Source organism: Hypanus sabinus, chromosome 9 (assembly GCF_030144855.1).
Source record: "Hypanus sabinus isolate sHypSab1 chromosome 9, sHypSab1.hap1, whole genome shotgun sequence".
Lineage (NCBI taxonomy): Eukaryota > Metazoa > Chordata > Chondrichthyes > Myliobatiformes > Dasyatidae > Hypanus > Hypanus sabinus.
In genome coordinates, this window is record NC_082714.1 from 154330669 (window position 1) to 154357421 (window position 26753).

Consider the following 26753-nt stretch of genomic DNA (forward strand, 5'->3'; position numbering starts at 1 on the left):
CAGAGTGAAGAGCTGGCACGGGGCTTTTATGACGGACGTGGCAGTGGTGTCGGGGCAGGGGATGGCAAAGGGGAACCACGAGTACTCGTCGATAATGTTGAGAAAGTAGACATTGCAGTCAGTGGAGGGAAGGGAGCCCTTAAAGTCAACACTCAGTTGCTCAAAGGGGCGGGTGGCCTTGACAAGTTGCGCCTTTTCAGGACGGTAGAAGTGCGGTTTGCACTCAGCGCAGACTTGGCAGTCCCTGGTCATTGTCCTGATGTCCTCAAGGGAGTACAGCAGGTTCCAGGCTTTCACAAAATGATAAAATCGGGTGACCTCCGGGTGGCAAAGATCTGTATGGAGAGCGTATAGCTGGTCGAGCTGCACGCTGGCACACGCTCCCCGGGATAGGGCATCAGGGGGCTCATTGAGTCTGCCAGGCTGGTACAGGATATCATAGTTGTAGGTGGAGAGTTCTATTCTCCACTGCAAAATTTTACCATTTTTGATTTTGCCCCGCTGTTGGTTGCTGAACATGAACACAACCGAGCGCTGGTCGATCAGCAAGGTGAACCTTTTGCCGGCGAGATAGTGCCTCCAGTGCCTAATAGCTTCCACTATGGCCTGGGCTTCTTTCTCCACCGTGGAGTGCCAAATTTCAGGGCCTTGAAGGGTACGAGAAAAGAATGCTACTGGCCTGCCTGCCTGATTGAGGGTAACAGCCAGCGCGAAATCGGAGGCATCACTCTCTACTTGGAAGGGAATGGTCTTGTCTACCGCATGCATCGTTGCTTTGGCAATGTCCCCTTTAATGCGGCTGAAGGCCGCGCGGGCCTCGGCAGAGAGGGGAAATGTGGTAGACTTGACCAGGGGGTGGGCCTTGTCTGTGTAATGGGGGACCCATTGGGCGTAATAGGAAAAGAAGCCCAGGCACCGTCTGAGGGCTTTGAGAGTGGTGGGAAGAGGGAGTTCTAACAGGGGGCGCATACAATCGGGATCAGGGCCAATGACCCCGTTCTCCACGACTTACCCAAGGATAGTGAGTCGGGTGGTTCTGAACACACACTTGTCCCTGTTATAAGTAAGGTTCAGAGCTTTGGCCACTTGGAAAAATCGTTGGAGGTTGGCGTTGTGATCCGGCCAGTTGTGACCACAGATGGTGATGTTATCCAGATATGGGAATGTGGCCTTCAGTTGGCACTGGTCCACCATCCAGTCCATTTCCCTCTGGAAGACAGAGACACCATTTGTGACACCGAAGGGGACGCGCAGAAAGTGATAGAGCAGTGTAGGGGGGGTCCTCTGGGCGGTTGGGGAGCTGGTGATAGGTGGATTTCAGATCTATTGTCGAGTACACCTTGTACTGAGCTATCTGGTTGACCATATCCGCGATGCAGGGTAGGGGGTACGTGTCAAGCTGCGTGAACCTATTGATAGTCTGGCTATAGCTCACAACCATCCTATTTTACTGCCCGGTCCGAACAACAGCCACCTGGCCCCTCCAAGGACTTGTGCTTGGCTCAATGATCCCCTCCCTGAGAAGCCACTTCACCTCCGACTGAATGAAGGCCCTGTCCCCCGCGCTGTACCTCCTGCTTTTAGTTGCCACAGGTTTACAGTCGGGGGTCAGGTTGGCGAACAGCGGTGGGGGAGGGATCTTGAGGGTGGAGAAGCTGCAAGTGGTGTCAGTAGCGCAGCTGTCGGCATGGTGCTGGGTGGAATGTGTGGGTGGGTGTGTGTGTGTGGTCAGTAGCGGGTTATATGACGAAGTCCCACAAAACTGAGGATTCCTGACAGTGAGTGGTGGGAGGGGCCTGTCATATGCCATAGTCACACTTCTGAGGTGGCTCTGGAAGTCCAGCCCCAATAGCACAGGCACGCACAGATGAGGCATGACCAGTAGCGCGAAGTTCCAATATTCTGTGCCCTGCACCACCAATGTCGCTACACAACCCACCCGGATGTCTGTGGAATACGACCTAGAAGCCATGGTGACCCTCTGGCTTACCGGCTGTGTCACGAGTCCACAGTGTTGCACCGTGTCCGGGTCAATAAAACTCTCAGTGCTGCCCGTGTCAAACAGGCAGCTAGTCCTGTGCCCCTCCACCAGGATGTCCATCATTGACCTCGCAAGCTGGTGTGGGGCGCTTTGGTCAAGGGTTACGGAGGCCAGAGTTGAACTGCCATCTAGGTGCCCAGTAAGCACCGTTGGGTCAAAGGCGGGGCGATGTGGCACCAACAAAGATGGCCGCCCCCATCCGGGCAGGCAAGATGGCGGCCCCCATGCCTCACACGAGGCAGGCAGGCAAGATGGCGGCCCCCATGCCTCACACGCAGTGCTGCCCGACCCCGCTCGTGGTTCAGACTTGCAGACCTTGGCGAAATGGCCCTTCTTCCCACAGCTGGAGCAGGTAGCTTCTTGAGCCAGGCAGCGTTTTCGGGGGTGCTTTTTGAGTCCGCAGAAGTAACACTGCACGGACTTGCGACTGGCAGCAGCTGTGGTCGGGTCCATGGAGTTCGTGGGCTCGCGACTGGCAGCGGCATTGGTGAATTCGCTTGCGGGAACCGTCGGCGGCGGGGTCTGAGGTGTCCATGGAACCGGCGGGGGATCGCGCGGCTGGACAGCATCAGTGTTTTGCAGAGCAGCCTCCAGCATGTCGGCCGTCTCAATCGCCAAGCGTAAAGTAAGATCAGCATTTTCCAGCAGCCGCTGGTGCACGTACACTGACCTGATCCCCGTAACGAAGGCATCTCGTACTAGCAGCTCCGCATGCTGCTCTGCCGTCAGACTTTTGCAGTCGCAAGTTTGGACGAGTGTCTGTAGGGCTCGGAAAAACCCGGCGCTTGTCTCATCGGGTTGCTGCTGCCGCGTCGCTAAGCGATGTCTTGCGTAGACGGTGTTCACCGGCCGCAGGTTCTGTCTTTTAAGGGCGTCCAGTGCCCCTTGGTAGGTTGGTAGGTCCCTGATAAGGGAGAATACTTTCGGACTTACTCTAGATAGTAATGTTTTGTACTTTGTGGCAGGCTTAGTCACTGGAATCTGTTCCAAGTATGATTGGAAGCATGCAAGCCAGAGTTCAAAGGCAAGAGTCTTCGGAGTCTTGCGGATCAAGGTCTAATTTTTCCGGACGTAAAATGCTGTCCATGGTTTAAACTTCCAGTCAATAAAATTGATGCACCATCAATAACTCTCTGAGACATGAGGCGAGATATCAGCTTTTATTGACTGGAAGAAAGAACAAGCAGCAATTGACCACCATGCTACATCCTGGAGACTGAGGGCAGGGCTCAGGCCTCAATCGCCTTTATACTGGGGTCTGTGGGAGGAGCTGCAGGAGCAGTCAGCAGTGGGGGCATGTCCAGACAGGTATATGTAGTTCACCACAGTCCTTGTGCAGGATTCCTTGAAGGTTCACTTGCAGGTTGAGTCAGTGGCGAGGAGGGCAAATGCAATGTTAGCATTCATTTCAAAAGGACTGGAATATAAAAAGCAAGGATATAATGTTGAAACTTTAAAAAGCACTGGTGAGGCCTTACTTGGAGTATTGTGAGCAGGTTTTGATGAATTTGAGATCCTTGTCTCTGGGGGCTTTGCATGGTGGGTGGTGGGGGTTGATGCTTCTGCTGGAGCAAGTAGGGGGAAGATTGATGCTTTTGCTTGGGAGGGGAGGTTTTTGGGCCTTGAATGTTACTCTAGCATTCATTCTTTGGGGTTTTTTTCTCTGTTCTTTGGACGTCTGTGAAGAGTAAGGATTTTTGGGTGAATACATTCTCAGATATTAAATGAAACCTATGAACCATTGGTGCAGGTTTTAGTGATGGATGCTGTGGTAACTTCTACTTTACGAAAAGACCACTCAACAACTTGATGGCCAAAAGAGCATCTTTATCTGGGACGGCAAATGATATTTACAATACAGAGGCTTCCAGGTACCTCGTGCGGCATGGGTGGAGGAACGATATACAATGCATACTGGGAGTAAAAAGAGCGGAAGTAAAGATCCCGCCAACCCCGGATCCCGCCTCTTGCTGCCAACAGCTTCCCGATTAGTATTAACTTACTTTTAATAATACTCACATTACGACTCTTCTCCCCCTTTAAAATCCAACATTCCCCAAATGTAGAAGAACTGGGAAATAAAAACAGTGGTATCATTAGCAACAGGTTACCAATACAAAAACACCTAAAAAAAAAACGCGGCAAATTCACCATTCAATCTAACAACAGGAAAAACTATCCAATCAAAGATTCAGTCTGTCAGGAGGTTTGTGAGGCCACTGCGATCTACCCCCGGTGACCCAGCAGACACCGCTGGTGAGGATGTTTTGGGTGGATCTAGTGTTGGGGACACGAGAGGAGTCTGTGTGTCCGCGTGAGAATGTCCACCCTCCTCAGGGGACTCTGCCCCCTCTGCCAGTGTGTCTCCCTCTAGCAAAGTCACTGGTGGACATGCTTCCCCAGTAGTCTGTCTCACCATTGGAAACTCAATGGAACTGTCTCCCTCTGAGCCGGAATCATGACGCAGGCGCACATGGTCCTGATGTCTGCGGATACACGCCATCAGTCAGCTTAACAACATAGGAGACTGGACCACTCTGCTTAAGAATAACCCCAGGGAGCCATTGCTGAAGTTTCTCACATAGACATTGTCATCTGGTTCTAACTGTTTGTCTCGCGCACGTTAATCATGTCCCTCCTTCTGCTTTTCCTGCTTTCTCTCCACTTTTGCCTTCATGTCCGGGCGCAGCAGGTCCAATCTCGACTTAGGCCTACACCCCATCAGCATCTCTGCTGGAGTGCTTGCAGTTGTAGTCTGTGGAGTGAGGCGGTATTTAATCAGGAAACATGAAAGCCGGGTACTAAGAGAGTCCCCTGACATCCGCTTCAGGCCTTCCTTCACTGTCTGAACAGCCCGCTCAGCCAAGCCATTGGAGGCTGGGTGGAAAGGGGCCGTCCGAATGTGACGAACACCATTCTGCCACATGAACTCACTGAACAGCTCACTGGTGAACGTCGGGCCATTATCAGTGACCAGAGTGTCAGGCAACCCGTGGACTGCAAACGCTTGCCTGAGTTTGTCTATGGTTGAGGGGGCTGTGATGTTGCTCATGATGTGAGCTTTGATCCATTTGGAATGCGCATCTACCGTTACAAGAAACATCTGCCCCATAAAGGGGCCAGCAAAGTCCAAATGTAGCCTAGACCAGGGGTAGACTGGCCACTCCCATGGGTGCAAAGGAGCTGGTGGCGGCGTGTTCTGATTGGTCTGACATTGTGTGCATGATTTTACCTTGTTCTCCAGATCCTGATCCATTCTTGGCCACCAGACGTAGGATCTCAGCGCATCGGCGTTTGCATTATCCCCACCCACTCTGTACACTATAGTATACTGGTAGGCTGACAATGTGAGAGCCCAATGCTGTATCCTTGGCTGAGGCTAGCGGTGGGATGCATCTGGTCTCCCTAAAAAGGCTCATCAGTGGTTTATGGTCCTAATCAATTGTGAATACACGTCCATAGAGGTACTGATGAAAACATTTGACTGCAAAAACAGTGGCCAGACCTTCTTTGTCTAGCTGTGAATATCCCCTCTCAGCAGCCATCAGGGTACGTGAAGCAAAACCAATAGGCTTCTCTGAAAGGTCCTCCATTACATGTGAGAGAACTGCCCCGACTCCATAGGGTGAAGCATTGTGTGGAATGGTGATCTCCTTGTCTGGGTCATAGTGAACGAGCAGCTTCGCTGAGTGCAGGAGTTCTTTCACTTCCTTGAAAGCCTCCTCCTGCTGTTCACCCCACTGCCACTTAGTGTCATTGTGAAGCAGCTTGTACAGTGGGGCCAAAACCTTTGAGAGGTCCAGAAGAAATTTGCCATAATAATTCACTGTGCCCAAAACTGATCTGAGTTCAGTGACACTCTTGGGGCTCGGGGCCTCCTTGATAGCTCTCACTTTGTCCTCCACTGGGCAAAGCCCCTCAGCTGTAATCTTGTGTCCCGGGTAGGTCACACTCGGAGCCAGGAACACACATTTTCCGCGTTTCAACCGCAGCCCTGCATCTGAGAGTCTCTTCAGCACCTGTTCTAAGTTAGCCAGATTCTCCCGTCATCAAAATGCCATCAAGATACACTGCTACGTGTGGAATCCCCTGCAGCAAAGAGTCCATTGGAAAATGACGGGGCTAGATGCCACTCCAAACACCAGGCGATTGTATCTGAATAATCCCTTGTGCGTATTGATGGTGACAAACTCCTTTGAATCTTCGTCGAGCAGCAGCTGTTGGTAGGCATGGCTCATGTCCAGCTTTGTGAACAGCTTACCCCCTGACGGCGTCGCAAACAGGTCATCCACCCGTGGTAATAGGTACTCCTCCAGCTTAGAGACCTGATTCACTGTAAGCTTGTAGTCCTCACATACCCTCACCGTTTTATCTGCCTTCAAAACTGGAACAATGGGAGCCGCCCACCTCGAAAACTGGATGGGCTCCATGATGCCCAGCCCCTGTAAACGTACCAGCTCCACCTCGACTTTGCCTTTCATGGCAAAGGGCACTGACCTGGGCTTAAAAAAACGTGGTGTGGCCCCAGGGGCGACATGGAGTTTCACGGTCACGCCCTTCAGAGTGGTCAGCTCATCCCTGAAAATGTCACTATACTGCTGCAGAATGTCCTCCATCGTGTATGCATACTTAATTTCATGCCAGTTGAGCCGGATTTTGTGAAGCCAATCACGGCCCAGTAGACTGGGCCCACTGCCCTTAGCTACCACCAGCCTGGCTTCAGCCTTCCAGCCCCTGGCCGAAATATCCACATATTGTGGCGACCCATTTCCTAGCGTATCCGAACCGACTCACAATTAGATAGCCTACGGGGGTTTGCGAGCACAGAGCTTTGGAGCCTCTGCGCCATGGGGGGCCGGTTGACAGAGGCTTAAAAGTGAGGCTGAAGTTTTCGAATAAAGTTTTTTCCTTCGACTGCAGTTACCAACTCCGTGTCGTAATTTTAGCGCTGCGTGTAGCACACCGCTACAATATAACACCCCTAAATGAGGTATGGGCTGCCCCGTATAGGTCCTGAGTTTGAGCTTAGACGGTCTGAAGGGAGACAGGTTGGATCCCCGTGTCCTCCTGTAGGTCTCCTCACTAATGACCGATGCAGTAGCCCCTGAATCAATCTCGAACTTAATGTCCTTTCCCTTGACAGTGACTGTGGCATAATATGGCTCAGGTGGTCCCTCATCCATTTCCACCCCAAACATGTTGTAGGCACACGCTGCCTCTTCGTCTGCTTCTCCTCGGTGGTGTGTGGCTGCCCGAGTCTGTTGGGCTTTCCCCTGCCCAGGCTTAACCTCACCCTTTATGCTCCTGCACTTTTTAGCGAAATGTCCCTTTTTGCTACAAGCATGGCAGACAATATCCTAGAAGTTACAAACATTTGCATAGTGCGGCCCTCCACCCGAAAACATTCCACCCGCTCGCTGCTCCTGTTCACCAGTCTCCCTCCTGACTTGGAGCACTGCCACCGACTGCGACCCCCCCCCCCATGCCCTTTCTGGATATCCTTGGCATTATCAGCAGCCACCTCCATGCCTTGGGAAATCTCTAGGGCTGTCTTGAAAGTCAACGGTGGGGTTTCCCCCAACAAGTGGCATTGTACGGCATCATTATTAATGCCGCATACTAATCTATCACGGTGCATGTCATCCAACACGGCTCCGAAATCGCAATGCTCCGACAGCTGCTGAAGCTCAGCCACAAAATCGCCCACAGACTGCCCTGGCTTCCGGATGCAGCTGTGAAACTTGAACCATTAAACTATCACCAAAGGCTTCAGGTTGTGCTGGTTCCCCACGAGCTTGACCAATTCATCGTATGGAATTTCTCCCGGTTTCCGTGGTGTAGCTAAGTTCCATATCAGCTTGTACGTCTTTGCTCCACACACACTCAGGAGGATAGAGTGCTTCTTAGCCTCCTCAGTAATTCCATTAGCACAGAAAAAGTGTCCCAACCTTTCCTCATACTCCGGCCTCTCCCCGATTTGCTCCTCGAACTCACTGATATTTCCCAACGCAGCCATCCGAACACGAATCTCCTCGTCTGCTCGTTCGAAACAGGCCGACCCGTCCACAAAACCAGTTTACCTCGTCGCCAAAAATATGTGGTAACTTCTACTTTACAAAAGACCACTCGACAATTTTACGGCCAAAAGAGCATCTTTATCTGGGTCGGCAGCTGATATTTACAATACAGAGGCTTCCAGGTACCTCATGCGGCCTGGGTGGAGGAACTATATACAATGCATACTGGGAGTAGAAAGAGCGGATGTAAAGACCCCACCAACCCCGGATCCCACCTCTTGCTACCAACAGCTCCCCGATTAGTATTAACTTACTTTTAATAATACTCACATTACAACAGATGCTGCTTTCCTTGAGGGATCCATAATTAACATAGCTTTATAATTCAGTCTAAAAAAGCATGTTTAACCAGTAGAGTTTGCAGAGAAGATTGTGCTGGGTGACTCTTTACCTGGATTATCAAGGATATCGTTATTCATTAAAATGATTTACATGTTACATTGTTAGAGAGAAAAACAGTTACATGTCAAACATGTGCGTGTAAATGCTGCAAAGTTTGCTCGATTAAACTCAACCCGTTTTTTTTTAAACTGGGATTTTTATAGCCTGGCTATCATATTTAATTGGAAAGTAAGCATTGGAACTTGGACGGAGCACCATCACTCTCTGTTGTGTCTGCACTTAGGAAAGACAAACTTGGTGTGGGTTTAACGCGAGAATATTTTATTACTGAAATCTGAGCATGTGCGATCCGCTCACCATTGAAGCTTCCTGTTCTGGGTGAACTGCCCCCATTGCCCACTGGGAATTAAAGTTCTTTATTATGCACCAATAATAACTCAGAAGCACTGAAACACCTGCCCTAACATCTTCTGATGTGATTTGTGTTATATGTTATCCAGTAACATACCTGAGATGGTTTTAAGGCCATCAGACAAAGGTGCAGAATTAGGCCATTCAGCCCATCGATTTACTATTCCTCTCAACCACATTCTCCTTATGGTGGAGGTAGATGTGATAGGGGTGTTTTAATAGGCTTCTCAATACATGCAGAGAATGGGGGAATGTGGACCATGTGCAGGCTGAGGGTTTAGGTGTCATAAACACATGGGATCCTGCAGATGCTGGAAACCCAGAATAACACGCACAAAATGCTGGGGGAACTCAGCAGGTCAGGCAGCATCTACGCAGAGGAATAAACAATCAACGTTACAGGCCAAAGTCTTCATCAGGTGTAAATCGCTTAATTAGTTTAGCAGGAATGATGAGCCAGAGGGTCCTTCCCTGTGCTGTACTGTTCTATGTTCTATCAAGTGCCTTGGGAGTTTTCCCTGCTTTGAACGTTTCACATAACTTGGTTGGGGATGGTGTTTGCTGTTACAGGTGTCGGTCATTTTTGAGGCCATTGACAACCACTGGCTCTTCTTCCTAGGTTTGCTAATTAACAAGCTTTCGCGGTGACAAGACATTAATGCTCTTCATCTTCTTGTTTTGTCCTCAATTGTTCTTCTCCAGCCTCAGGGAAAACAAATCCCCCCCTGCTAAGCTGGTCGAAAATCCAAAGTAACTTGCCCTGGAATGTGATCCTGTTGCTTGGCGGAGGTTACGCCATTGCCAAAGGCTGTGAGGTACGTATCACAGAGATCTGATATCCTTATACTTCATTGTTATTTTATTTAGAGATACTGCACGGTAACAGTTCCTTCCGGCCCAATTACACCCTCATGACCTATCAGCCTACCGACCTGTATATCTTTCAGCCGGCCAGCGGTGCAGTGGCATCCGCTGTGGAGCTCAAGGCGAGCGGTCCCAGCCGAGATTCAGACTGGCTCCTGGCATGCTTTCCATCTCTGCTGCATTGAGTCTCGAGCCTTGTGAAACAAAAACAGAGAAAACGCTTGAGAAATGGCAGAACTGCCATCCAATGAGCCACGAGTCACGGAAAAGAACAACTTTGGGCTGCGGGCTGAAACCAGAGCAGTCAGAGGAAAGCCGCTCAATCGCGGGGAGAACGCACAGCGGCGGAACTGAATCACCATCGCTGATGCTAACCTCTATGCTACCGCACCACCACAAAATAATCTTTGCTTACAATACTGTTTTAAGAAATGACCGATTTTGCAGCTTAAAGTCCAATTATTAATGGTGCTGCCTGGCTCCCCGGAAGTCTGTTACAACAATGAAAAGAAATACTGCTCTTACTGAATCTGTGTACTTGTTCCATGGTACTGCAGATCAAAGCTTGGCACGGGACTTGGAATGCAGACTGTGAATTATTTTTCATTTGCAGAGCTACAAATCTGTTCACTCTCATTAGTTTGAAGGGGTGGAAAATCATGCAGGTTATTGACAGGGCTCACTTGCAAATGTCAGAAATCTCGATACGCTTCAAACTGAAGCCAAGGGCAAAAAATAATCCCTCTTATGTGTGGCCTCCCTCGGTCGTAGTCAACCGTGGGTACTGCACCTCTGGGAGTCACCGGGAGTGGCCTCTCCAGGGTGCAAGCCAGGGCAGAGTTGATATGGGGATCCGTCTGTTGCCCATGCAGTGGGACCCCCTTCTCTCTACGCTGATGACAGGTCCAAAGGATCGACGGAGGTCGGTACAGTTTGGTGCCAGCAGCATTGCAGGAGTTGCCGTGCCGGTTCTGGGTGCAGCAGTCAGCCGCCTTCAGGACTCCAACTCCGGATTTTTCCTCGGGGTTTACTCCCAAAGCCTTTCCCGTGAGCGGGTATAGCCGCAAGGCAGCGGAGGTTTGAAATCAGCGTTCTCCCTCTCCTAGGTGAGCTACCATCCGTGGTTAACGAGCCCCATCTGCCCAGAGCAACTGGTTTTAAAGTGCCAGTGGCCCACCTTTGCCCCTTCTCCTGTCAGTGAGAACAGCTCTGCCAGGCAGAAGAACTGTGCCACACGTGAAGGCCAGGAGTTGGACTTGGTTGTCAGAGGCAGTTTGAGACGCACGCCATGAAGAGCATTTGTGTAGCGGTGGGAGCTCGTCCCCACCACCACCCTTCGGCTATGACTACCCTTGGAGTTACCCTCTTATTATAACCAGATTAATTTCCGTCAGAGCATTGGTTGCATTAAGTATTTTGTTGCATTGGGTAGAAAATAGAATTAGCAGACCCCAGATTCCTGGCCAAGTCTTCAAGCACTGGGAGACTAGTTGGCAGATATGAACATTTTGTTCATTTAGAGCTGGAGTTCCCAACATTTTCCATGTCATGGACCAATGCCAGTAAGTGGACCCCAGATTGGGAAGCCCTGGTTTGGAGATACAGCACAGTAAGAGGCCCCTGCAGCCCAATGAGCCCTTCTGGTCCAATTACACCCGTGTGACCCATTAACCTACTAACCCCTATGTGGGAGGAATCCAAAGCATCGGAGGAAACCCATGTAGTCGTGAGGAGAACGGGCAGATTCCTTCCAGATGCACCAGGACCGAACCCCGGTAGCTGCAAAAGCATTACACCACTGTGCTGCCCTGATGGTGACAACAAAACCACCAATCAGGGTGTCTGGTTTCTCCAACTATTACAACGTCTTTGTTTTCAGTTCTTATTTTATTCACCTCTGAGCTTTACTGTGTCTGCTGCCTTTGCTTTCTAGGCCTCCGGACTGTCCGTCTGGCTCAGTAACCAGCTTCACCCCCTTGTGAACGTCAAGCCAAGCATCGCTCTCCTACTCATCTCTCTGCTAGTGACGTGCTTCACTGAATTTGCCAGCAACACTGCCACCATTATAATACTGCTACCTGTTTTAATTAAGCTGGTGAGTTTCCACATTTGAAAATACAGGAAGTTGAAAGAAGATCTTGCATTTATACAGTGCCTTTGTCAAACACAGGACATCGCAGCCGAAGAGCCTTTGGAACCTTACCTTCACTTTGCACACTCTAGGAGCACACAAAGTTGAAATTTAAAAGTTGCAAATTGAAGAGAATTTTGTTGGAATCAATAATAACATTTGCAAGATCAGTTTTGGTAAAAATGTCTTTTGCCCCTTCTTAAAAATCTTCTGTTATGTTTTGTAACTTTAAAACATTAAACTAATTCAAGGGAAGACATGGCAGTCTGAGAATACAGGTCTAACTTTGGGTTTACCTCAAGTGAAGCGTGCACGTGTGCTGTGGTACCGTGATGACATATGCAATTTGTGTATTTATACATATAACCCACATGAATTACTTAAACAAGAATGCTTAATCAAACAATATACAGTATATATGGAAAATTACTGAACTATTATTGAAATATTAAATACACAACATCTTTCATGGACTATTTTGCACCCTCATGAGAAAACAGGGAGTGAATCGGCAGAAAAGGGCGTCATGGTTCACTGCTTAACAGTGCCAGCTAGAAGATTGGGGTTTGACTCCCAGCACTGTCTGTGAGGAGTTTGTACATTCTCCCTGTGACCACGTGGCTTCCTCTCGCGGCTCCATTTCCTTCCACGTTCCAAAGACGGAGGTTTAGGGTTAGTGGGCCGAGGGCATGCTGTGTTGACGCCAGAGGAGTGATGGCAGTTTCAGGCTGCCCACAGATAATCCTCGCTGATTTGATTTGATGTACGCGGCCACATTTCACTGTATGTTTCGATGTACACGTGACAAACCTTTAAATACAATGTCACATCGTAAAGAAAGCAACACCAACAGTGCCGAGCTCCAATGGGATGTCATTCCATTTCCACACCTGCGTCCCTGGACTGGACTTGAACTTGCAGCCTTCTGCGGCCGCTCGGGGCTCTGTGACGCTAACACCGCTCTTCACTACGCTGAGGCCGCGGCCTGCTCTGGCTGCGTTGAGCTTTGCGTCCATGCAGTTTGCTTACTTTCATTGTTTGCACAATTTGTTTTTTTCTCTCTCTGAACATGGGTGGGGGGGGGGGAGAGAGTTTCAGTTGCTTGTGTTTCTTATTCTGTGGCTGCCTGTAAGGAGACGGGTCTCAAGCTTGTATAATGTATACAGACTTTGATAATAACTGTACTTTGAACTTTGAAAAACTGTAGCCACTCTTGGAGCCGAGTTCAAACACCAACATGGTATCTGAGGAATTTAAACTCAGTTCACTAACTACACAAGCAAATCTGGAAAAGGGGGGCTGGTGTTAATGGAATTCTCACAAAACAGGGAAATACATTGCCCTCACCTATCACCTTCCACTGCCCCATCCTTTCATTCTGGCTTCTTCCCCCTTCCTTTGCAGCCCTTTGAAGGGTCTTGGCCCGTAACGTTCCCTTACATAGATGCTCCAGCATTTTGTATGTTCCAATATATTGTCCATCTGTGGTCTGGGCTCTGTGGAGTACACTCACAAAAATGTTGTCTACTCTTATTTGCCCACTGAACTGTCTCAGGAAGTCATTGTTCAAGACAATTAAGAATTGAGTGGCAAAATAACTGCTTGGCCAATAATACCTGAGTCTCATGGGTGGGTAAGTGAAGGGACTCGTCTCTGTTTTGGGACACACACAAAATACTGGAGGAACTCAACAGGTCAGGCAACATCTATGGAGAGGAATGTTTTGGGCCAAAACCCTTCATCAGGACTGGAAAGGAAGGCGGAAGCCAGAATAAGATGATGGTGGGTGGGGGGGGGAGAGGGGAATGAGTACAAGCTGGCAGGGGATAGTGGGAAGATGTGTGGGTGGAGAAGGGGTGGGATGAAGTGAGAAGCTTGGAGGTGATTGGTGGAAGAGGTAAAGGGCTAAAGAAGAAGGAATCTGATAGGAGGAGAGAATGGACCATGGGAGAAAAGGAAGGTGGGGGGCACTAGAAGAAGGCGATGGGCAGCTGAGGAGAAAAAGGAGTAGAAAGGGAACCAGAATGAGGAATGGGAAAAGAGAGAAAAGGCAGGGAGAGAAATGTTCAGTTAGAAAAATCAATGTTCATGCTGTTAGGTTGGAGTTTATCTAAACAGAATATGAGGTGTTGCTCCTTCAGGGCCTCGTCTGAAATGGCTGCACACTTTTTTTCCCCATCTATCATCTAACATTGATGATGAACTAAAGGACCTTTGCTAACCTCAGGTAACATTTAAGTGGATAGTTTATGTGGTAGCTTTCTCCCAAGATCCATCATCATGACCAAAGAAGAAATGTCCTCTACTTCATTGACAAATATGGAAGCTTGATCAGTTTTTTAATTGCCTTGTGTGCAGTTGACCTCGCTGGTGAGGCTAGTAGTTAATGATATGTTACCTGCCAGCACATGAACCCTGCCCTCTGTTAGATAATATCTTTACCTGTTTGGTAAAACTGAAGAGATTGCAAGGTGCTATTTAAGGACAATCACTTCAGAGCCAGTAATATCGATGTGGGAATGGAGTCACACTTCAGCCAGATTTTTGCCCCAGTGAGCTCAGTGGGTTTTCGTGGCGTCCCAGCAACTTAATGAATATCAGTCACAGCACCAAATTTCTAATTCCATTTTATTTTGTTAAAATCTGCAGTTGTTATTCAACTTGCATCTCATGTTTTTTTTCAGTCTAGAAAGCACATCCACTTGTTTAACCAGGAAAATGGTCTTTTACGTTTTTTTGTTCCGCCTCCCCCTCAAGGGGTTGTGGTAGCTTAGCCTCTGCCACCTACACTCATAACATAAGGCATTGTAACATTTAAGGTAACTTTCCTAAGTAAAAGTAGTTATAAATTGACTTGAACTTTGACCGATGTAGGTTACAGATCCTGTAACAAAACTTAAGATTCTCATCTCTGCCTTCGAATCACTCCACGCTTCCTAATTCTGTAAACTGCAGTATCCTCCAACTGACAGACATTGTGAAATTCAGTTATTTTGTGGCAGCAATACACAAACAATTCCTATAAATTACAATTAAACAATAAATATGTAAATAAATAGTGCAAAAGAGGACTGGTGAGGTATTCTGATTTCTCCCCTTCCTTCTCAGTCCTGATGAAGGGTCTCGGCCTGAAGCGTCACCTGTTTGTTCCTTTCCATAGATGCTGCCTGGCCCGCTGAGTTCCTCCGGCATTTTGTGTGTGTGTTGCACAGTGAGGTAGCATTCATGGATTCATGGTCTTCTCAGAAATCCAATGGCAGAGGGGAAGAAGGTGTTCCTAAAATGTTGAATTTGCATCTGTAGGCTCCCATAGCTCCTTCCTGACAGTAGTGGTGAGAAGAGGCCATGCCCCGGATAGAGAGGGATTTCAGTGATGGATGCCATCTCCTTGAGTACACCTTTTCAAGATGCCTTTGATGGTGGAGAGGATTGTGCCTGCGGTGGAGCTGGCTGATTCTGTAACTCTCTGCAGCCTCGTTCGATCCGTGCACGTTGGAGCCTCCCCTGCAGAATCCGCTCCATACACCTCCAGTCCTCTGTCGTTTAAAAGCTTGCCTACTTGAGCAAGCTTCCGTCGGCTTTCCTAGCAACCTCCTATCCAGGTCGGCATTCGGTGCTGCCTGCTAACAGTCCTTCGTAGGAACCCTGAGATTTGTAACAGTAGTGGAAACGCTGCACCAAAGCAAGCTGTGTGTCTGTTGCATTATAATTGAAGCATGCTCTCTATATGAAATGTCGACTGAAGATGTACTTTGAGGTAGTAGTACTTACGTGTCTCAGACATCAGTGTGACTAGTGTTTGGTGAGCTGTGCTTGTTCGTGAGGACAACATCTCACGCTATGTGCTAATCATTTATTCCAGTCTCTCCGGATGAGGGTGAATCCTCTGTACCTCATGCTCCCCGCAACTGTTGTGTGCTCCTACGCTTTCATGTTGCCGATATCAACGCCTCCAAATTCCATTGCGTTTGCCACAGGCCATCTAAAGGTCAAGGATATGGTACGTACAATTTATGCTGTAGCCTCCGAGCCAAAATGGGCATTTCATTGATGAAATTTCTATCCAAATGAATCAGAATCAGGTTCAATAGCACTGGTACATGTCATGAAATTTGATGTCTTTGTGGCAGCAGTACAATGCAATACTTATTAATAAAAGAACTGTGAATTACAGTAAGTATATTTATATTAAATAGTTAAATTAAATAAGTAGTCCCAAAAATAGAAATTAAAAAGTAGTGAGGTGGTGTTCATGGGTTCAATGTCCATTCAGAAATCTGATGGCAGAGGGGCAGAAGCTGCTCCTGAATCATTGAGTGTGTGCCTTCAGGCTTATGTAGCTCCTTCCTGATGGCAGCAGTGAGAAGAGAGCATGTCCTTGGTGATAGAGTCCTTCAGGATAGCTGCTGCCTTTTTAAGGCACCACTCCTTGAAGGTGTCCTGGATGCTGGTGAGGATCATGCTCATGATGGAACTAGCTGACCTTACAACTCTCTGCAGCTTATTTCGATCTTGTGCAGCAGTCCACCCAGTCCCCTACCAGAAAGTGATGCAGCCAATGCATAAAACTGTGGCATGATGCAGTAGATGTGGTGTACTTGGATCACCTTGCCTTTGACAAGGTGCCGCACAAGAGGCTGCCTATCAAGGTAAGAGCCCGTGGAATTACAGGGTAGTTACTAGCACAGGTGGAGCATTGACTGGTCGGCAGAAAACAGAGAGTGGGAATAAAGGGATCCTATTCTGGCTGGCTGCTGGTTACCAGTGGAGTTCCACAGGGGTCAGAGTTGCGACCGCTGCTTTTTACGATGTATGTCAATAATTTGGATTACTGTATTAATGGATTTGTGGCTAAATTTTCTGATGATACAAAGATAGGTGGAGGAGTGGGTAGTGTTGAGGAAATAGTGAGCCTGCAGAGAGACTTAGATAGTTTAGGAGAATGGGCAAAGAAGTGGCAAATGAATACAATATTGGAAAGTGTATGGTCATGTACTTTGATGGAAGAAATAAACGGGTAGACTATTATTTAGATGGGGAGAGATTTCAAAATGTAGAGATGCAAAGAGACCTGGGAGTCCTTGTACAGGATTCTCTGAAGGTTATCTTCCATGTTGAGTCGGTTGTGAAGAAGGCGAATGCAATGTTGGCTTTCATTTCTAGAAGTATAGAATATAAGAGCAGGGATGTGATGTTGAGGCTTTATAAGTGCTTTATAAGCACTTGTGAGACCACACTTGGAGTAACATGTGCAGTTTTGGGCTCCTTATTTCAGAAAGAATATACTGACATTGGAGAGGGTTCAGAGAATATTCATGAGAATTATTCCAGGAATGAAAGGGTTACCGTATGAGGAACGTCTGGCAGCTCTTGGCCTGTCTTCCCTGGAGTTCAGGAGAATGAGGGGGATCTCATAGAAACATTCTGAATATTAAAAGGCCTGAACAGATAAGATATGGTAAAGTTATTTCTCATGGTAGGGGATTCTAGGACAAGAGGGCATGACTTCAGGATTGAAGGACATCCTTTTAGAACTGAGATGTGGAGAAATTACTTTAGTCAGAGGGTGGTAAATCTGTGGAATTTGTTGCTACAGGTGGCTGTAGAGGCCAAGTTATTGGGTGCATTTAAGGCAGAGATAGATAAGTTCTTGATTAGTCAGGGCATCAAAGAGTATGGGGAGAAGGCAAGGGAGTGGGGATGACTGGAAGAATTGGATCAGCCCATGATTGAATGGTGGAGCAGACTCGATGGGCCGAATGGCCTACGTCTGCTCCTATATCTTATGGTCTTACAGATTAATCAGCTACCGTGGTGGCACAGTGGTGTAACAAATAGAGCCACTGCTTTTTAGCTCCAGTGACCCCATTTTGATCCCAGCATCTGATGATACCCATACAGAGCTGGGGATTCCCATCCTTAATGCTTAATGGTATTAGTCTGTGGTGTAAACAAAGTTTGGGTATAGAGTTTGCAGGTTTTGCCTGTGATAGCATGAGTTTCCCCTGGGTGATGGGCTTTCATGCAAGACATGCAGGTGGGTGGGATCAATGCCAGCTAGAAGTTACCCTTCATGTGTAGGTCAGCGATAGAACCTGAAGCAAAAGCACACTCATGTGGAAGACTTTAAGGAGGGGTATGGAGGGACTTCCAGGGTTTAAGGCCTTGGCACTTGAATGCAAAACTTCCAACAGTAAAGTGGTTAAATTCAGGAATTATTAAGAAGTCACAAATGGAAAATATATAAAACCACAAAATGCTGGCAGAACTCAGCAGGCCAGACAGCATCTATGGGAGGAGGTAGTGATGACGTTTCGGGCCGAAACCCTTCATATATATTTTTTTCGCAATTGTGACTTCTTAATAATCTCTGAATTTAATTGTGTTATTATTGGCAATTTTGCTTTTCAAATACAATGTTATGTTGAAGAGTTCTGAGACTGGAGGAGGAAGGTGGTGAAGAAGGCAAATGAGATGTTAGCATTCATTTCAAGAGGACTAGAATATAAAAGCAAGGATTTAGTGTTGAGGCTTTATGAGGCACCGGTGAGGTCTCACTTGGAGTATTGTGAGCAGTTTTGGGCCCCTTATCTAAGAAATAATGTGCCGACATTGGAGAGGGTTCGGCGGGGTGGGGGGGGGGGATTCATGAAAATTATTCTGGGATGGAAAACCTTATCATATGTGGAGTGTTTGATGGCTCTGGGCCTGTATGCACTGAAATTCAGAAGAATGAGCGAGGAGCTCATTGAAGCCTATCAAATGTTGAAAGGCCTAAATAAAGTGGATGTGGAGAGGATGTTCCCTATAGTGGGAGAGTCTAATACAAGAGGACACTGCCTCAGAATAGAGGGATGTCCATTTAAAATGGAGATGAGGAGGAATTTCTTTAGCCAGAGAGTGGTGAATCTGTGGAAGTCATTGTCACAGGTGGCTGTGGAGGCCAAGTCTTTATATTTAAAGCAGAGGTTGATAATTGGTCAGGGCATGAAGGGATATGGAGAGAAGGCAGGGAGAATGGGGCTGAGAGGGAAATGAATCAGTTGTGATGAAATTGTGTAGCAGACTCAATAGGCCGAATAGCCTAATTCTGCCCCTATACCTTATGGTCTTATGATCTTATAATGAGAACTTTAGAGTCATTCCCTTTTCATGTACCGGGGATTTAATTCCTGTATGTTAATGGGTGCTATGTTATTATAGCTTCATGAATATTGTGAGTCAGTGATTACTGACATTGAACAGAACATCGAGCCACAGGACTGGTATCATCTATGTTTGATTATCGTACTGCGATATACCTTGGGAGGTTTCCTGCACCAATGGGTACTAGGTTATACAATGTGGACATTGTCAATCAGGGATTACTGTGCACAGAAAGAATCAATGATCACAAAGCAGATGAAATATCTAATGTTCACAATAAATACACACAGCTCGACTAACACACTGCAAGTTAAAGATTCTTTTCTATCATCTGCTTAAGTCCCAAATTATTTACTTATGAATTTATTTGATGAACTTGGCAGAAGTTACTAACAGGACAAAACTTGCTCTGGCACTCAGCGTTGTATTCACAATAACCTGATTGACCTTTACATGGCCAATTTTAAACAGATCTGTGACTTAATAGCCAGGCCATGATTCAATAACCTTTGAGATATAGCATTACTTGTGGTTGAGTTAGGGCATTCACTTTTGGACCAGAAAGTCCAGCTCAAGATAGAACACTGCTTATAAACTAAAACTTTACCAAAAGAAGGTCAATGAACAGTGATGAGTAGGCAAATTTATGATTCTGCCTCTTTGAACCCATCCACATAGTGTTCATTTATTGCTGAACAGACTTCTCACGTATTGTAAATGGAGAGTTTGCAATTTTATCCTGCATGAGGCACTCAAAGTCATGCTCAACACATGCCAGTTGGTCCTATCCCTACTGATTTTGGGCATAAGGTAACAAGAAAATATAGCTTCACTTGACCACGAGCAAGCAAAATTGTTGATTAAATTGAAGGATGATTGCAGAATTAGTAGCCATGATCTCACATTAAATGTTGGCCATTTGTCAGAGGTGTACAAGATTATAAGAGGCATAGACTGAGAGGACAGCCAGAGACTTTTCTGAGGGCGGAAATCCATCATCGAAGATCCTCACCACCTAGGCCATGTTCTTTTCTCGCTGCTGCCTTCAGGTAGAAGGTGCAGGAGCCTCAGAACCCGCAGTGCCAGTTCTAGAACAGTTACCACCCCTCAACTATCAGGCTCTTGAACAAAAGGGGATAACTACACTCATTTATTGACATGTTCCCACAACATGTGATCTCATAATAAGAACCCTTTATCTTGCTATTTCATGTTCTTGTTATGTGCATTTACACAGTTTATTATCTGCTGTGTTCTAGCTCTTTCATCGTTCCTATTTACGGTGACTATTCTATAGATTTGCTGAGTGTGTCCACAAGAAAACAAATCTCAGGGTCGTATGTAGTGACATATATGTACGCTGATAATAAAATTTACTTTGAACTTTGGAATGGCTAATACGAGGAGCATAATGTTAAGGGGATTAGAGGAAATTACAAGAGGGAGGTCAGCGATAAGTTTATTTACACAGAGACTGGTGGGTGCGTGGAATGCTTTACTGGGGTGGTGGTAGAGGCAGATACATTAGGGGGCATTTAACAAAAATCTTAGATAGGCACATGGATGATAGGAAAATGGAGGGCTATATAGGAAGGAAGGGTTAGATTGATCGTAGAGTAGGTTAAAAGGTCGGCACAACATCATGCTGTAGTATTCTATATTTAAATAGGATTGAAGTGAGGTAAATGTTTGCAATCAGATTGTTGTATGCCTTTGGATTTCTCTATTAGACGGGAAATGTAGATGCTCCGTCATACTCAAGGCTGATTCAGGGCAAGGAATATTGGGATCAAGTGGGAAATAGAGTTGAGAAATAGGAGGAGCCATGATTTTGTTGAATGGCAAATGAGGTTCAGCTTTTTTGCTAAATTGAAAGAATTTAATCACGTGTAAGGAGTGACTGAACAATGGGAGTCGAGAAGGAAAAATGGTAGGCAGTGAATCATCAGAGGTAGCTTAGGGATGAGGACTGGGTGTTGAGGATGATTGAAGAATGAATCACTGCGTCATAGAGGGAAATGGCTCTTTGGAGTGCTAAATATGCAGCTGCAGAGGGGGAAGAGTTTTGAGGGAGCTGATGCACTTGGTGGTGATATTATACTACAGGTTCCAGTGGATTGAAAAATAGCAAATGTGAATCCTTTATTCAAAAGGGGAAGGAGACAGAAAACTGTTTGTCAGACTTGTTATTTATAGTTTTTCAGAAACTCTGTTGTACTTCTCTGCTTTCCTGTAAAGAACTGTAAGAAAAAGATAACAGACATCCCACCCTGCAAAAACTCATTTCAGGGAGATTGCACCATCATCCCTGCCCCCCCTCAACCCCATATTCCCCCCCCCCCCGGTCGACCTCCAAGGATTTAAGTATACAAGACATTTGATTATGAAAGAACGCAATTTATTTGATCACGTATTGAAATTATTTATACACACACACACACATATATATCTCTTGTTGGCAGTCTCAACACTAATGCAAATAGCTTTTCTATTTCGTTTGCAAACTTTCCTTGTACTGTGATGTGGCTTGCTTGGCAGATTTGAGCATTTTACCGGAAGTCTCAACCTCATAGCAGTCTGTGTCAATGAATTTGTTAATTTTGCAAGACATCAGATTCACGAATGTTTTGTGAGACAGCTGACTTCTGAATTCTGTCGTAATGTGACTCACCATGCTGAATGCCCTTTCTACATCACAATCAGAATTTGGCAGCACCAAAAGCAGTTTCATCAACTGGCAGAGCTCTTTGTCTCAATTGCCCTGTGCTCACTGATTTTACTGTTGCCGTCATTATTTTTGACCCCTATTGGGCAGGGGTACACTTTAGTGTAGTCTGGGGTGAAGTACGTTTTATATTTTCTTTTTCTGGAACACCCCGCCATGGCACTGCAGGACACTAAACTGAACTGATGGACAATGAAACAGAGAGAGAGGTTGACTGTAAAGCCCGCCCACAGAGAAAGCTGATAGGTCTACTTAGCACAAAGAGAGACCAATCAGGATGCTCTCTCTGTCACTCTCTTGCTACATCTGTCACTTGCTCCCTCTTCCTCTCCCTTGCTTGATCTTAAAAAAATCGATTTCCGGAATATTGTATCTAATTTGTGGGTGTCAGGGAGCCACTATCAATATGCAGGAGACTCCCGGAACTTCCAGGAGAGGTGGGATGTCTCAGATATAGTATTTGGTGACATATACGTACCTACCTTACTTTAACTATGACTTTATCAGTTTGCTCTCAGGAATTTAGAGTTGACAGTGCTTTTAACTTTGGAAAAAAATACATTACTTTACATGGTACTAATCAATTGGATGTGTTTATTGCAGGTAAGGTCCGGGTTTGTCATGAACATCTTGGGGATTCTCCTGCTTATGCTAGCTGTGAACACGTGGGGTTACTACATGTTTGATTTGTCCACTTATCCCAAGTGGGCAGAGCCTATGCAAAACCTCACTCACACCTCCTTGAATGGCACTATGTAATACATGACTCCACAGATTGCTAACCTTGCGAGAAGCAATGCAGCACTGTCAACACTTGAGGTTGTGAAGCAACTCTCTCAAGGTTAGATTGGCCCCGACTGTACAAAATGACCTGAAGAATTTACAGATCTTACACATATTTTAATGAATATGAACTAATGATTTTTATATTGAATGTAAAATGATAATTGTAAAAAGTTATTTTCAGAGGAATAGTTATTAATAATCGTTATTAAAATGTACTGAAGATGGAGAATGGAGAAACCTCATGTTTAAAAGTGTTGAATTCAAAAGTCAAGAGGTTATGTTGCAACTTTATAAAACTCTGGTTGGGCCACATCTGGAGTATTGCATACAGTTCTGGTCGCCTCACTATAGGAAGTCTGTTGAGGGTGCAGAAAAGGTTTACCAGGATTCTGCCTAGTTTAGAGTGAACGTGCTGTCATGAGAGGCTGGGTAAACCTGGGTTGTTTTCTCTGGAGCGCCAGTGGCTGAGGGGAGATCTGATGGAGGTTTGTAAAATTATGAAAGGCGTAGAATGAGTAAGTCAAGTCAAGTCAAATTTATTTATATAGCACATTTAAAAACAGCCCACGTTGACCAAAGTGCTGTACAGATCAGAGCAGATAGCTAAAATCAGAAATACAAGAAACACAGACATAACCAACAAGGCAAACAGCTCATAGGCACAAAAGAAACAACACAAGGGCCTAGGCAGAAGCCAAAAATCAGCCATTTCAGGAGGATTCAAACGCTAGTGAATGAAAGTAAGTTTTGAGCCTGGATTTAAGAGTCAATGGAGGGGGCAGATCTGACAGGGAGGGGAATACTGTTCCACAGTCTAGGGGCTACAATAGCAAAGGTGTGGTCACCCCTGAACTTAAGTTTAGATCGCGGGACAGTCAGGAGCCCCAAGTCAGCCAACCTGAGGGACCTGGAAATAGAATAAGGAGTTTGAAGGTCTGTGATATAATGGGGGGGGGGGGGCAGCCTATTTAGGGCTTTATAAACAAACAGGAGAATCTTAAAATCAATACTGAGCCATACTGGCAGCCAGTGGAGGCCAGGCTAGGAGTAATATGGTCCCTCGTCGGTACCTGTCAGGAGCCTGGCTGCGGCGTTCTGGACCAGTTGCAGACGGGACAGGGACGACTGACTAATCCCAGTATACAGGGAGTTGGAATAGTCCAAGCGGGAGGATGTAAGGACATGGATGACTTTCTCGAGATTTTGAAAGAGAGAAACTGCTTGATTTTAGCAATAGTACGAATCTAGAAAAAACTGGCTTTTACTACTGCATTAACTTGCTTGTCAAACTTAAAGGTGGAATCAAATATCACACCAAGGGATTTAGCATGGGGTTTGACAAGGGGGGACAGGTTACCAAGACTGTTGGTAATCACTTTGATGGAGTCAGGGGGGCCAAACAGGACAACTTCAGACTTGCCTTCATTCAGCTGTAGGATGTTCTGTGCCATCCAACACTTTATGTCCTCAAGGCTGTTCATGAAGCTGACTAGATTTGACTGGTTGTTTGGTTTCAGGGAGAGATAAAGGTCGACAGTGGAAAGAAATGTCATATTTTTGAATGATTTGGCCGAGGAGAAGCATATATATATAGAGAAAAGAATGGGACCTAGGGTAGAACCTTTTTGGACCCCACAGGAGAGTCTAGCTGGGGGAGAAGAAAATTTGCCTATGTTGACGGAGAAGCTTCTATTTTTGAGGTAGGTTCTAAACCAGTTCAAGGCAGTGCCATCAACACCAACGCCATATTGGAGATGGTCTGTTAAACTGGCGTGATCCACAGTATCGAACGCTACACTGAGGTCAGGAAGAATTGGAATGGCTGAGTCACCTGAGTCGATAGAGAGGAGCAGGTCACTCTACACTTTCAGCAGGGCAGACTCCGTGCTATGACAAGCCTTAAAACCTGACTGAGATCTTTCCAAGATGTTGTTTTGGTGTAAATAGGGCAGCAATTGACTGAGAATAACCTTTTTGAGAACCTTTGATATGAATGGAAGTTTAGAAAAAGGCCTGTAGTTACTAGGTAAGGTAGGATCTAAGTTGGGTTTTTTCAGCAAGGGCTGGACCACAGCAGGTTGGAACGGTCCCAGTGGCCAGGGAGCTGTTAATAATAGAGAGGTGTGCAGGTGTACCTAATAAGGTGGCCACTGAGTGTGGTTTGAGAATGGCTAATAAACTACACAAGAACAAAGTCCACTTTGTCACAGTTCAAGATGGAGACCCCCAAATTAGCCACACATACAGATGAATGTAAAAATGAAGTGTATTAAATCAGTCCACAATGAAACCAGAAATATGAAATGTTCATGCTTTATAACTGGCATTTCTCCTTTCGCCAAACCTCAGGCAATTAAAACATTTCGTGCTGAGATGCCTTTGTTAATTTTCTGTTGAAGAAGTTGGTGTGCCAGAGGTGTTCTAAATGTCATCACTTCACTAACAGTCACCGCCTTAGTCGACATGCCAAATTCTTTAATGACCCGCAAACTAATAATTGCATGAGGTTAAATTTGATCAACGCACACCAAGTGCTGGAGGAACTCAGCAGATCAGCTAGCATCTCTGGAGAGGATTAAATCTGACAGTCAGTCTCTGAAGTAACTCCCCCCTCTCTCTTTCTCTCTCTCCCCCCTCTCTCCCCCCCTCTCTCCCCCCCTCTCTCCCCCTCTCTCTCCCCCTCTCTCTCCCCCTCTCTCTCCCCCTCTCTCTCCCCCCTCTCTCTCCCCCCCTCTCTCCCCCTCTCTCTCTCCCCCCTATCTCCCTCCTCTCCCTAGACTAGAGGGCCTGTTTTCTCTGTTGAATGATCCCACAATACAACTACGTCTACAGGATTTTGATCTCTCACTCAATAAGGTTAGCATTGACTTCTTTTTACAACCCAATCTATGATATTAACTGGGTTTCTCTCTCCATAGATACATTTTCATTTTCTTTCATATTCCAGTTATGAATTAGAATCAGGTTTAATATCATCAGCATATGTCATGAAATTTGTTAACTTTATGTCAGCAGTGCAATGAAATACATAATAAATAAATATAGAGAAAATATTGAGTTACATTAACTATATATATGTCTATTAAATGGATTAAGTAGTGCAAAATAACAGAAGTAATGAGGTGGTGTTCACTGTTTAGAAATCCGATGGCGGGGGGGAAGAAGCTGTTCCTGAATCGCTGCGTGTGTGCCTTCAGGCTTTTGTACCTCCTTCTTGATGGTAACAGTGAGATGAGGACATGCCCTGGGTGCTGGGGGTCCTTAATGATGGGCGTCACCTCACTAAGGCACCACTCCTTGAAAATGTCTTGTCTACTACAGAGGCTAGTACCCATGATGGAGCTGACTAATCTTACAAGTATTTGCAACTTATTTCGATCTTGTACGGTAGTACCCCTTCCCCCATACCAGACAGTGGTACAGACAGCTCTCCATGGTACATGTGTAGAAGTTTTTTAATGTTTTAGGTGACAAACCAAATTTTCTCAAACTCTAGTGAAATATAGCTGCTGTCTTGCCTTCTTTATAGCTGCATCAACATGTTGCATCCAAATTAGGTCCTCGGAGATATTGACACCCAGGAACTTGAAATTGCTCGCTATGGGTTTTATAAATTTGTCACTATTGAGACCACTGAATGGATGCACTTTAACTAATTTTCCATACTCTCATATATTCACCTCGTGTGACAAATCATAAGCACGAGAGATTCAGCAGATGCTGGCAACCTTGAGGAACTCAACAGGTCAGGCAGCATCCATGAAGGGGGAATAAACAGTCGACATTCTGATGAAGGTTCTCGGCCCAAAAACCCAACTTTGGTTCTCTTTATTCAAAGCAACTTCATCTAAAGGATTCAGAGATGACAGTTTTGACTGTGTTCCATTTGTTTAAACAGTGAGGTGTGATGTTTCGAAAATCAGATGTTGGAAATATGAACCAAAATCAAAAAAATGCAGGAAGCATACGTACAAGATCTAGGATGATTTTTTTTAAAACTGATGTGCGTGAGAACTTCTTGCAGAGGGTGGTGAATCTCTGAAATTCTCTACCTTGGAGGGTTATAGAGGTTAAATTGTTAAAGGTATTTAACAAGAACGTCGATACATTTTTGACAGATCAGGCAGTTGACGACTCTGGGGAACTGGGTTAGAGGAGACATTGAGACTGGTGCAGTCCAGACCTGGGGCCTTCTATGTAAGATGGATGTGCTGGTGTTGGAGAGGACCC

The 26753-nt window shown here is 46.1% G+C and overlaps 1 protein-coding gene across 4 annotated transcripts in view; it reads left to right on the forward strand.

Moving 5' to 3' along the window:
- Nucleotides 1–25586, forward strand: part of slc13a3 (solute carrier family 13 member 3) — a 64632-nt gene extending 39046 nt beyond the window's left edge. For 2 of the 4 annotated variants that reach the window (XM_059980844.1, XM_059980843.1), the window contains 4 exons: nt 9574–9686; nt 11669–11830; nt 15729–15866; nt 22341–25586. In XM_059980844.1, coding sequence (XP_059836827.1) covers nt 9574–9686; nt 11669–11830; nt 15729–15866; nt 22341–22496 — 569 coding nt within the window. In that variant the 3' untranslated portion in view covers nt 22497–25586. Of the gene's footprint in view, nt 1–3791; nt 3913–9573; nt 9687–11668; nt 11831–15728; nt 15867–22340 lie in introns of those variants that run through there. The other 2 variants (XR_009514137.1, XM_059980845.1) reach the window with 2 other exon arrangements.
- Nucleotides 25587–26753: the final 1167 nt, after the last annotated feature.